The sequence below is a fragment of the Hemicordylus capensis genome, chromosome 1 (assembly GCF_027244095.1).
Source record: "Hemicordylus capensis ecotype Gifberg chromosome 1, rHemCap1.1.pri, whole genome shotgun sequence".
Taxonomy (NCBI): Eukaryota; Metazoa; Chordata; class Lepidosauria; order Squamata; family Cordylidae; genus Hemicordylus; species Hemicordylus capensis.
Window position 1 is genome coordinate 328,894,569 of NC_069657.1, and position 14,162 is coordinate 328,908,730.

Below are 14,162 nucleotides of genomic sequence, written 5' to 3' on the forward strand. Positions count from 1 at the left end.
GCTTCTATCAAGATGTGTGGCGGTGGGAAAAACGTGGTGCGGGGGAGGGGGGGAGTGCATCCTCCCCCGCCCTTAAAGCCACACACACCTGCGCTGTTGAACCCTTGAGCCGGGCAACATTCGAACTGGTTTGGAGGCCCATAAAAGGGCCTCCAAACCTGTCGGTGCACATCCCTGGTTATGCTTGCTACTGTCTCCCTAGTTCCTAGATCACAGTGGATGCTGATGTTCATACCAACAAGCATGAACAGATACTCACAAGAACTTCCAACAATGTTATACTGGCTTGGTATGTCCTCCAAGCAGATGCATGGGGATGGGGGATACAGGTTTCAGTCTCCTTTCTCATACTGAATTTTCCCTAGGTATCACTGTTCCATCTAAGGCATGCATGTGTGCTCACAAGTTTTTGGATGTCCGCTCAGTTCATTTTAGATCCCGCTCAGGTTGAATCAGGAAGGCCCTATTCTGAACGCAGGTGCGTGCACACTGTCTTCATACTGCCACCCAGAACAAAATTCATTCCGCACAGAGATGAAAAAAATTAGAGGGACCCTGCTAGGTATTCGTGTGACCAGAAATCTGAATGCCAAAATTCATATTCAGTGTAATTACATTATACCTACTTTCTGTCAAGTTTTGTTTAACTGCTTGTGCAGTGATATTTTACATTCACAAGAATTAGCTTTAAGTTTTTCTTTGTTCCTAGCGCAAAAGTGTAACAAAATGTTGTGTGCTACAGGAGCTCCATGTATCATGGAATCACTCATAATTTTTTTTTGTCAGATTCAACTGGGGGTGGAGGGGGGATAATGTCAATTCATTTACCAAACCAGTCCATTCAAAACAATATACAGGGATCTAGGAAATGCACAGATTTTGCTATTTGATTAGTAATGACTAAAACGCCTTACTAAATCCTTAAATACTTTCTTAGACTATGCATGGCAAACAATATTATTCTTCATTTTTTAGCCATTCCATATTTGCAATACACATACTTGCCAACGTGTCCCCTTTTCGCCCATTCCAGATGAATGGGGAAAAAGGGACATGTTGGCAGGTATGCAATAGTGGACATTTCTCCAAGAAATAAATTTCATTTGCTCACAAGGCTTCAGGATCTTCACAAAGAATACTTGTTTGTATTAAGTAAACTTTACATATAGAAAGAAATTATGCAAAGATATCATCTTAAATGAGGCCAGTTTTGTTATTGTGTTTCTTATTATTGTTCTTTAGGTTGCAAAATCCAAGAATCTCATCAAGAGCATCTCACCACATTCATGCAATACTAGACATTTGGAGCCTTAAAGAAAGTTATCGAGAGGGAGATCCATGCAATTATAGGAGACGCATGTCCCTCACCAGAGACCTGCTTTTTCTAGCCTAATTGATAGCTTGGGAAAGCAGCCTTTCTTTGCCCTTAGCACAGTTGCCTTGAAATATGTAATGGCAAAAGTTTGAGATGCCCACTGAATAATTCTGCTCAGACATAATATTATGCATTTATCCTCTTTGTCTATTTTAGTTTAGGCTTGTAATTGGGCACTTGCCCAAGTAAGAATGAAGAGGAGACAGAAGTTCTCAAGTGTTATACCAAGTATGGATAATGTATTCACATGCAATAGGTACCCGGCATTCCCATTCATGGGAAGTGTCTCTCCCCGAGAATAGCGTTTCTCTCAACAGAGAAATGATGTACTCTTGGGCAGTGGCTGTACTGTATTCTTTGGGGTTTAAGGTGCCTGTCTCCATGGGTGTCTCATGGGCACTGCACCTGGTTGTAGCATCCACACATGATCTAGCAACTAATGGCTTAGGGAGTCATGAAAGCAGCTTAGTCTTTGTGGTGCAGCACTGAGGATGACTGCTTGTCTCATTTCCTTTCCTGTCGTCTTGCCTCTAGAACAGGAGTAAGAGAACAGGGGATGTTGATAAGCAGAAGTTGCAAATCACCTCTGAACTATTATTTATAATGCTGACAACTGAACTATTTACATTTAGTACAAACACTGGTCTAGAACAGGAGTAAGAGAACAGAGGATATTGATAATCAGAAGTTGCAAATCACCACTGAATTATTATTTATAATGCTGACAACTGAACTATTTACATTTAGTACAAACACTGGTCACAATCCAGTCAAATATTAAGAACATTTTAAGACCTATCAATTATAATGGAAAAAATATTAACTCTTCCTTCAAAATCAATTGGACTTAAAGAGTGCTTAATTTGGATGGACTGTCCCTACAATTAGTTTTTTGCGGGGGGAGGAGAAGGATTAATCTTTTTTCCACCCGAGTTAAAAAAAAAAAAAATCTCAACTGCACAAGAATTTTTTCCAGCCACTAATATAACACACACAAAGATTCCCCCGCCCCAGGTCACTGCAATAATGGGGTATAAAGGCAGCTAAAACATGATTGCTAATGTTGTCTATATAAATTTCTCATGCTTTGTATTTGACTTTTGCACACATTAATGTATCATTTTCATCAATGCATCTGGCATTATGATGTATCTGACTGCAGATTTTGTTCATGTACATATGGTCTTTCTTGGAGGAACAGGAGGTGCATTTCAAGCAATGCTGAGGAGCTAGAACACTTTACAGTAGGGATGTACATGAAGCATTTTGACGCCTCCAATTCCAGCCGAAACACCATTTACATAATGATGAGACCTGCGGGATGCTGGGATCAGGGGACTTCCTGTTCCCCAAAAGGAAGCCCCCACATGGCATTGCTTGTAAGGACAGACAGCGGGGCTGTTTGTTATGGACAATGCCGCACTTGGGTGGTGGAGGCGCAACCAAGGGGCAGTCTGTTTAAAGCCTCTCTCCATTTAAAGTGCCCACTCACTACCACCCCAGATGTGCACATCCCTACTTTACCGTTAATGAAAACTGTTGGAACTGGTCATTTATCAAAACAACCAGAAGGCTCTCACCAGCATGCTGAAAGTCCAAGGTTGTTACACATTAAGGGTATTCACACGACCTGTGGGCAGGCAAGCGGGGGGAGGTGGAGGTAGGGTCCAACTCACCTTCCCCCCCCAAAAAAGTGGTGTTCTTCCTCTTCTGTTGCGTTACTGTGCACCACGATCCGCATTGCTTGGAGCAGAGTGGATCTCCGGAGGCCGGGACACTGTGTCTATCTTCGGGTATCCCTCAATGCACTGGGTAATGAGAGCAGTGCATTGGGGAATACCCCATGGGAAGGGCACTCTAAGGGCCCATCTCTGTGTGCACTCGGGCTGCAAGCAGCCCGAGCTCGCACACAATCAAGGCAGCTGGGTTAAGTGTGCACTTGCACCATTAACCTTGGCCAGAGGCTGGGCTTAGAAGTTGGGTTTTGCTGGGCGGGAGTCCTGGGATCCACATGGAGAGCCTCGCCGCTTGTGAGAACAGCCTTATAGATTTCTTAAAGAGCATGGTCTGCACTTATTTATTTTATTTAAAATATTTCTATACCGCCCAAAACTTGTGTGTCTGGGTGGTAGGCTACTAAAGGCTACTTGTAGGCTACTAAAAAGGGAGCCATAATTAGTTGCTCTAAAACATGAACATACACTATCTCTCTGACCATTTAAAGTAGGTTACAACACACAACCACAACCATCAGTAGTGTAATTCATAATTCCATAAAACAGCAGAGATGCTACAGAAATATATCATGTAACATTTCAGGATTTCAATACTGCAACAATTGCCAAGCAGAAACTGGGAGAAAACCACCCGACCACATTACTAATGTGGTCAACACCACCACATTCAACAGCAGTTTCCTGATTCTCCTACCATGCCCAAAGATAGATAAGAATGGAACCAGAACTTGCAGCTATCATCAGGAAACAAATTTGTTGTACAACCATCAGAGAAGCAAATACAAGGATGTAATTTTCAAACTTACTTGCTCCCTGAGCTACATTGCAGACCTTATGTTTAATTCTTATTACATAATACATAAAAATAAAAATAAAAATAAAAAAAATGCAACACTATAATCATCAATAGTTTAATGCAAAATTATGTTGGCTTCCTATAAAGATAATAATGGAAAAAGCTCCTTTATTTGCATAGGAAGCATTTTCACAATTTTAAAAACAAATTCATGTAGAACAAATCTATCACATCTATAAACAAATCTATTCTTCATGGCTATCAGCTATCTCCAGGTTCAGAGGCAGGATGCCTTCGAACACCAGTTGCAAGGGAGCAATAGTGGTGGGGGTGAGGAGCATGCTACCATCTACTGCTTGTAGGCTTCCCAGAGGCATCTGGTGGGTCACTGTGGGAAACAGGGTGCTGGACTAGATGAGCCTTGGGCCTGATCCAGCAAGGCTCTTCTTATGTACAAGAATTATCCTATCGATCCTCAGAACATTGTTAATGTTCTCATTTTACAGCAATGAGGAATTGTTATTCACTCCAAACTGTAATATTGATCCAGAAAGTAGTTAAGCAAACAAAATGTTAGTCCACTTTACAAATTCAGAAAAATTATGTAGGTCAGCTTTTCTTGGGTTGTACCAAGCTGCATGTGGGGTACTGCATATTTGAATGATCTCCTACCCTATATGCAAGAACTCCTCCTTCTGTATGACATACTATTTTCTGTCTGCAGGTAAGTTTTGGGTTGTTTTTTAAAGACTGGAATGCATTGAAAACCTGTAACTCTCCACTGGCAGTCTGATATGATATAGTCTAAGAGCTTTATCACATAGATATAGTGGGCATAATGGTAGAACAGTGAGAATCAGTGGGGCACTGTTATTTCTGGATATAAACTTTATGGAGGGGGCGAACTGGGGGAGGGGTGTAGCACTGTATATTAAAGAAGGGATAGATCTACCGGTAACAAGCTAGGCAATTTAGGGAGACTCAAGTCCTCTACAGAAACAAGGCCTGAAAGGAAATGTGGTACTGGGGATGTGCTATCGCCCTCTTGATCAAAACACTGACAATGACTGGGAGTTGCAGAAGGAAATCAGGGAGGGGCCAAAGAGAGACAGAGCTGTAATAATGGGCAGCTTCAATTACCCACACAGACTGGGTAAATTCACATTCAGGTAATGATAAAGAGGCCAAATTTCTAGATACCCTGAATGACTGTGTCCTAGAACAGCTAGTCATGGAACCAACCAGAGAGAAAGTGACCTTGGACTTAATCCTGAGTGGTGCACAGGACCTATTGTGAGATGACAGTGTCGTGGAATCTTTAGGGGACAGTGACCGCAGTGTGATCAAATTAGCATATGTGCAAGGAGAGAATCGCCAACGAAGTCTAACACAGATACTTTGAACTTCCGAAGAGGAAACTGCTCTAAAATAAGCATGTTGAAAAGAAAACTGAAAGGGAAAAAATCAAGTGAGTCATTTGACTCCAGAATGCATGAAATTTATTTAAAACCATAATAATAGAAGCCCAGTTAGAATGTATATCAAAACAAAGGAAAGGCACCATCAAGTCCAGAAGGATGCTAGCATGGCTAACAAGAAAGGTCAAGGAAGCTATAGAGGGGAAGAGGACTTCCTCCAGAAATTGGAAAACCTACCCAAATGAAGAGAAAAAAACCGAACACAAAACTCTGGCAAAAGAAATTCAAGGAGACAATAAGGGAGGCAAAAAGAGAGTTTGAGGAACATTTAGTTAAAAGCAACAAGGGAAATAACAAAAATATCTTTAAATACATCAGAAGTAGGAAACCTGCCAGGGAGGTGGTTGGTCCATTAGATAATGAGGGAGTACAAGGGATTATTGAGGAGGATATGGAGATTGCAGAGAAGCTAAATGAGTTCTTTGCATCTGTATTAATGGCAGAGGATACTGACCGTATACCTGTGCCTGAACTGAGCTTCTCAGGGACAGAGGTGAAAGAACCAAGTCAGACAGAGGTGGTGAGAGATGATGTTTTCAACTGTCTGGAAGAATTAAAAAGTTACAAATCTCCAAGGCCAAATGGCATCGACCCGAGAGTCCTTAAAGAACTCAAGTGTGAAACTGCTGGCCTCCTTGCAAAAATATGCAACTTATCCCTACAGTCAGGGTCTGTACTAGAGGACCGGAAAGTAGCCAGTGTAACACCGATTTTCAAAAAGGGATTGTGGGGAGGGGGGCAATCCAGGAAATTACAGGCCAGCTAGCTTAATGTATGTGCTGGGCAAATTGACTGAAAGCATTCTCAAAGATAAAAATGTTAAGCATTTAGAAGAACAGGCCTTGCTGAAGGAGAACCAGCATGGCTTTTGCAAAGGTATATCCTGCGTCACCAACCTTTGGGAGTTCTTTGAGTGTGTCAACAGGCATATAGAGAAAGGTGATCCAGTTGACATAGTATACTTGGACTTTCAAAAAGCTTCCAACGAAGTTCCTTATCAAAGACACTTGAGAAAACTTAGAAGTCATAGGATAAGGGGACATGTGTGGATTGGTAACTAGTTGAAGGACAGGAAACAGAAAGTAAGTATAAATGCACAATTCTCTAAATGAAGGGATTAGGAAGTTGGTTCCCCCAGAGATCTGTACTGGAACAAGCACTTTTTATTATATTCATAAATAATCTAGAAGTTGAGTAAGCAGCAAGGTGGCCAAATTTGCAGATGACACCAAACTATTTAGGGTAGTGAAATCCTAAACAGATTGTGAGGAGCTCCTGAAACTGGGGGTGGGCAACAAAATGGCAGAAGTGGTTCAATGTTGTTGTTGTTTAAAAAAATTTTTTTTAATTAATTTTAACAATAATCTTAACATTAACATTCACAACAAATAAGAAGTGGTTCAATGTTAGCAAAAACAAAGTAATGTATATTGGGGTAAAAACAAAACAAAACACCCGACTTCACATATACGCTGGTGGGGTCTGAGATGTCTGTGACTGACCAGGAGAGAGATCTTCGAGCTGTGGTGGACAGCTCACTGAAAGTGGCGACACAATGTACGGAGCTGTGAAAAAGGCCAATTCCATGTTTGGAATCATTAGGAAGGGGATTAAACATAGAATGGCTAATATAATAATGCTCTTATACAAATCTTTATGGTATGGCCACATTCGGAGTAGCGCGTGCAGTTCTGGTCACCGTATCTTAAGGAGGACATTGTAGAACTGGAAAAGGTACAGAAGAGGGCAACCAAAATGATCAGGGGCCTAGAGTACCTTCCTTACAAGGTAAGGCTACAATACTTGGAACTTTTTAGTTTAGAAAAAAAAGATGACTGAGGGGTGACATGACAGAGGACTACAAAATAATGCATGGTGTGAAGAGAGTGGATAGAGTGAAAAATTCTTCCCTCTCCTATAACTCTAGATTCAGCTGTCATCCCATGAAACTGATTGCCAAGAACGAACCTAAGGACTTTTCTGCCACAAGATGTGGTGACATCCGCCAGCCTAGATGGCTTTAAGAAGGGCTTAGACAATTCATGGAGGACAAGTCTATCAATGGATATCAGTCTGAGGGTTATGGGCCACCTCCAGTCTAGAGGCAAGACATCTCAAAATACCAGTTTCAGGGGAGCAATGGCAGAAGAGAGGGCATGCCCTCAGTTCTTGCCTGTGGGCTTCTCAGAGGCATCTGGTGGGCCACTGTGTGCAACAAGATGCTGGACTAGATAGGCTTTGGGCCTGATCCAGCAGGCCTATTGTTCTAGCAAATCTATAAATTAGCCATGAATAGGAATAGATCCTTCCAGGTGAATATGGAAATATTGTTGGAGAGCAGCTTTAATGCTGTGTATAATGCAAAGATGGATGAGTACCCACACATATCAGCACAAGAGCGGCAGTCCATGAGATACCAAAATGTGCATGAGTTGGGTTCAATGGAGGCTTCGAACACTGGAAGTTGCCTTATACTGAGTCAGACCATTGGTTCATCTCTCTCAGTATTGTCTAACAAGATTGGCAGTGGCTTCTTCAAGGTCGCAGGCAGGAATCTCCCTCAGTCCTATTTTTGAAGATGCCAGGGAGGGAACTTGGGATCTTCTGCATACAAGTATGCAGATGCTTTCCCCAGAGCAGCCTCATCCCCAAAGGGGAATATATCACAGTGATATACAGTGACATGTAGTCTCCCATTCATATTCAAACCAGGGTGGACCCTGCTTAGCAAAGGGGACAATTCAACTACCAAACCAGTCATTGATTCTTCTTTAGGCAAACAAATGTGGTTAGATCCCATTCCTCTGACATGACAGAATTCAGAAACACCTGGGAAGGCCCATCTGATGAAGGTGTAAGGAATTGTGGGAGAGTCTGAAGCCTACAGGAGATGGTAAGTCTTCATAGTGCCTTTATGAAGAAGATGATCTCATTCATCTCAATGGGTCTAAGCAGAATATTATTCCACTTCTACCCAACAGAAACCCACTTCTATTGATTTGGGTTTCTGACAAACCAAAAACAGCCAAGTCCTCATCTCAAGTCTGACAACCAGCTCGTAATCAGCAACTGACAAAGCAAAAGGGACTGTCATTTCTACTGTGGAATATCTCTATGGAATATCCACACAGTTAGAAGACATTTCTTATGTTGCACCATACTTATGGCATGGTTTGCTTGCAAGTAATATGGATTACATGAACCATGATAGTTCGATACTTTATTTACGGCCAATGGCCAAAACAGAACCATGACTACAATGATAGGGTGTAGATAAAAGTTGAAGAAAGAATGAGAAGGGAAAGCTCATTTAAATCCCTCCCTCCTTAGAACTGCTCATCAAGTATATATTGTATTTGTTTCACATACATTTCTTCTTTTTCATTAACTTTTCATTCATCTTGAAACGTTTTTTTGTAAAAGTTAGAATTTCACCATGGGTTGGATCCAAAGAATGACTCACACAAATGGAAGAAGTTCTATAATACAGGGTGGGGGAGAGGGGGTTATCACCATGCCTCCTTTTCTCTTTGCAGCTCCTTGAACTTCCTAAAAATCTGCACCTGAGTATCCCCCCAAACCTCAAAAGCAGATTTTTTTTGTAGGTGTAGAGGACTAAAGAGGGAAGGGAGTGGAAATGAGTGAACATTACTTCTTCCTGTTTACATGTAATGAACTTCTCCCATTTGGGCAAGTTGTTCTTAGGATCCAACATCACGCGTTCAGACTTTTAAGAACATTAAAAATCAAGAAGTTTTCAAAAGAAAACAATTGGGGCAATATTCTGAAGTTGGTAATCAGTCTCTGCTAAATTCTACAAACAAATCATTAAAGGTTTTTTCAGTTATCTTTGACATCACTCAAGAGATTTACATATGGTTTACAACATAATCGTTATAAAGTTCACAATATCATGATCATCAACTATTTCGCAGGAGCCAGCCCTAAATAAAGTCAGATTGCAAGCCACATTTTAATATGCAATTAATTCATCTGTCAATGAATGCTGTCAAGCTTAGATCAAGCACACTGAATGAAAGCAGTGTTTAAAATACAGCTGTTTTCAAGATATCATCCATATACCTTGTACATACTCCGATAGTACAATGTCGTGAATGAAGCAGTCCAGAACATACTACAAAGTAAGCAGCCTTACCTGGTGATAAGAAGGAAGTAAACTGATAAAATATTTCACTGTCTTTCTTTTGGCCACTGTATCCCACGATGCTGCCAACATCCAATGGAAGTGTCTTAATATGGGCACCAGTTGCTAGGTCATGAAGCTGCAGAACATTCTTCACATCATGGAGATAACACAAGACTAGGAAATTGGATCTAACACAAGCTACCCATTCTGTCAATACAAAGAAAAACAAACACTTTTCAGAAAAAGCACTAAGCACTAACAACTGCCTTAGGAGGAAGCTTCCAAGTTATCAGTTTTTAATATGTATGATTCTAAACCATTACATTTAGAAGTTACGGGTTGTTTACGGAAGTGCAAATACATGTTCACTGGGAATCTGCAAGCTGTGAAAAGAAATGCTTTATAAAAACTATTACAGGTAAGATACATTCTAAAACACTTCTGTTGGAAGACTCTCAAGAAGTTTCCCAGACACATAAAACTAAAATATACTTATGGAATCCCATGTAACTCAAAGATATGCACTGGCTTGAAAGTTAACAGGAGATTAGCAGACATTTTTTCTTCACTCTACATTGTTATTAATAAAACTTTCAGACAAACCCATCTGGGTCTGGCAAAGATAATAACTTGTAAGATTACTATGAGAAAAGCTGTAGAAATTAAGAGCTAAAATGTCATGTTTTAGAAAACAAATTGAAGCTTAATGTTTAAACTATTTTTACATGACTTGATGTTTATGTTACTTCTAACATGTAGGGCTCCTGCAAATGTTTCTTGAATGCAAGAAAGGAGAGATTAAGGGAAGGAAACACATGTTCTTGTGGCCCATTCCTGAGGTCTTGACTATGGTTAAGGGAGGGGTACAGTGTTCCCTCTAAGGAGTGCGCATGTGCGTGTGCTCACAAGTTTTTTGATGTCCGCTTAGTTAATTTTAGATCCCGCTCAGGTTGAATCGGGAAGGCCCCACTCTGAATGCACGTGCACACACGCTGCCTTGATACTGCCGCCCGGAACAAAACTCATTCCGAACACAGAAGAAAAAATTAGAGAGAAAACTGGATGGGTAGCATGATGCTAACTTTACATTTTCAATTGTATATTCTACCCACTCAGATCAAGGCCCTATAGATAAATAGTTAAAATCAGATTATTGGCCTGCATCCAGACTATAGAGGAAGCTGCCCGATACTGAGTCAGACCACTGGTCCATCTAGCTCAGTACTGTCTGTATTTACTGGCAGTAGGTCTCCAAGGCTTCAGGCAGAAGCCTTTCCCAGCCCTACCTGGAGAAGCCAAGGATTGAAACTAGGACCTTCTGCACGCAAAGCAGATGCTCTGCTACTGAGCTATAGCCCCACCCACAATGTTCTGTTAGCACAGGACACTAGTGCAAAGAACTAGCACAACGGCATTGTGCAATAAAAAGAGTCTGTTCCAGGCTACTTCTTGCCTAGCAGAATAGGCTGAGAAGCTGCACAACACATGATTATTACTGCAGCAGCAGCAGCAGCAAGTTACCTAAATAACTGAGCTTAAAAAGACTTTAGTTTACTCTCATTAGTAAGCCTGTGCATGGCCAAAAAAATTGTATTGGATATCATTGGTGTTGGGTGTTCTGGCCCTTAAAAAAATACCATTATCTTATCATTATCAGATTTCCAATTGGAAATCTGACAAAAAGTGTTGGTTAAAATCCCCATTAAAAAGTCTATGCGGGGGGGGGGGGGAGAAGAGAATTCTGAAATTTAGAAGACACGTAGAGAAGGATAGCAGGTCTCTTGTATATTTAGTTTCAAGAGAATCTAACCATCCTTTGATTTTTAATTAATTTTAAGAAGTAATCCAGAAATTGTACTCACATCTGAAAAAAGGTGGCAGAAAAGTGATGTGGCAGAAAAGATCATAAAATCCCAGAGAAAGTGATGTTACATCCCAGAATCACCCTAATTTTTGTCAACTGCCACCATTTTATGGTCTGATACTCTGATAGTGGCGCTGATATTTTCCACGGTATCCCCAATAGCTGACTGGATAATTCTGATCTGATATAGGCTTCCCTATATTTGATTGGAATTATTTCAATTATATCTGCTATAATTTCCAATTATATTTTACACTGTCAACCTGTTAGCATTCTTTTCCCAACAGACTGAAAAAAAGAAGATACCAAATGGCACTGAAAAAATTCATATCTGCTTCTTTGTATAGTATTTTAATCTATAAACACATTGGTTCCAACCATCCCTATTTACCAAGGACAGTTCCTATTTTCTGGAATCTGTCCCTGGTAAATCGCTGCCCCTATTTTTGTCTTTTGAGGATGCCTTGTTCAATTTTCAGCCTCCCCTACCACCATTTGTTCACACACGCATCCTGCTCCAAGAGTTGTCATTCTTCAGGATTCTGCTCCTTTCCCAGAGTCTCTAGAAATCTAATCTCCAAATGAGTGGGCGGGTGCATTGAGTCTCATGTACTTGCATGCAAATCAATACACAACATAAAGCATTATGTAGTGCACAGCATACAGCAGATAGAATTCAGTATTCAGCAATGTGTAATGAAGCTTGGATAGTAATCTTTGGTATGATAATTGGTAGTTGCAGTGTATCTCTGATTTAATCTGCAAAATGTTGGAGGACAGGGCTTTGGCAATCTGAAATAATGTGCTCTGGATGCATTTTATTATTTGTGGCATTGCTTGGAGTCACAACTATATGCCATATCACCCAGGTTGCTTGGTTTTGCCCCATTTATATTAATATGCATGTTTCTATTAGTGAAATGATAGGAAAGGAGGACAGGGTAGGAAACGAGAAGAGAGTTGGTCTTGTGGTAGTAAGCATGACTTGTTCCCTTAGCTAAGCAGGATCCACCCTGGTTGCATATGAATGGGAGACTAGAAGTGTGAGCACTGTAAGATATTTCCCTCAGTGGATGGAGCCGCTCTGGGAAGAGCAAAAGGTTTCAAGTTCCCTCCCTGGCTTCTCCAAGATAGGACTGAGAGAGATTCCTGCCTGCAACCTTGGAGAGGCTGCTGCCAGTCTGTGAAGACAATACTGAGCTAGATAGACCAATGGTCTGACTCGGTATATGGCAGTTTCCTATGTTGGAGGATATAAAAGGCACAGGGTGGATCTATGGTAGCTATACATGTAGGCTCTATGCCTGTGGCAAGACAACTCCCCAGGACACTAATTTTACTCACCACAGGCTTTCAAGGAAATGGCTGGTTAATAGCATGGCATAGGTCACAGTACATGAGCTGGATGCAGGAACTTTTCTCTTTTAGAATATTTCTTAGATCTACATCTGGCATTAGCAAGCCAAGGAATACAAAATGAATATGATCTACAAGATCCATATGCCTTAGAAAATCCTCAATAGCAAGTATAAAGGTACAAGAAGAACTAAAAAAATATGGGATACATCTCTACCAAGATTAAGGACACAGGTCTTGATTAAAACAACTATGTAAAGAGATATACTCCTGCAGAGTAAGAAACTGCAGCCCATTCAGGGGATGTTCCACATGAACCCTTCATGTCCACTTCCTGCTGCAGTATTCCAGGGTGAATAAGGCACCAAGTCACCCTTTTCCTTTATAATAAACAAACAAACAGACAGACAGACAGACAGGAGAAATATGCTGACTTTTGCTAATTTTAGACATCTTAGGGCTCTTACCCTACACATCTACCTTTTAAAATAATCACCCAATGTTTTTTCCTCTTCAGCTCACAGAACAGAGTTCTAAATTTATCTCAACTCTGCATGGAGTCTCTTTATATAGACTAACTCTTGTTTAGTGCTCTGGGGTGAAAAAAATTATTCTGCCAAGATATAAAGAGATGTCAGTTTTCTATTTTTATTATTTCATCTCTAGTTTTACCAATTGGAACAGTTATTATCCACAAATGTAAGTTATAAAGAAGCACTAAGCTGTATTACCCACTAGCAACTACTAGAAATATTAACAAACAACAATCTTGGTGATTTTAAGTTGAGAGAGCGTTTCTGTTTGTAATAATACTATGCTGATGGTGTAGCCATATTGCCTACACAGGAGAAAATGTCACAAAGTGATAGATAAGAAATATTATAAAGCAGCTCAAGTATTTTTAATCCTGCCTTTTGGCTCCACAATGGAGCCCCCAAAGCAGCCAATAGCCCTCAATAAAAACATTAACAGTTATAATACATAAGAAGCCAAATATACAAGAGTAATGAGAGCATCAATAACAAATTTATTGATAATAAATAGTATTTATTTATTATTTCTCTGTGTAAACCGCCCTGAGCCATTTTTTGGAAGGGCTGTATAGAAATCGAACAAACACACACACACACACACACACACACACACACACACACACACACACACACTTTAAGAGAAAGTACACAGTACTTTCCAGTCACACCAGAGCCACAAATGTAAATTGTAGTTTTCGCCTTTGAAAGATAGATCTAACCAAATAAGTTTTTGATTGGCCCTTCAGATATTCTATAACTCTGGTGCTACTTTTGAGAAGGCTCTTTCCAGTCACACTTCATATAGAGGGAGGATGGCACAGGAGGGTATAAAATTTTTTTATATCTGCTTAGCGGAATGATAATTAATTACAACTAG

At 40.4% G+C, this 14,162-nt stretch overlaps 1 protein-coding gene across 2 annotated transcripts in view; it reads right to left on the bottom strand.

Annotated features, from left to right (window-relative positions):
- Window positions 1-14,162, bottom strand: part of PREP (prolyl endopeptidase) — a 116,447-nt gene that overhangs the window by 39,450 nt on the left and 62,835 nt on the right. For both annotated transcript variants that reach the window (XM_053262331.1, XM_053261493.1), the window contains one exon: window positions 9,542-9,739. In XM_053262331.1, coding sequence (XP_053118306.1) covers window positions 9,542-9,739 — 198 coding nt within the window. The remainder of the gene's footprint in view (window positions 1-9,541; window positions 9,740-14,162) is intronic.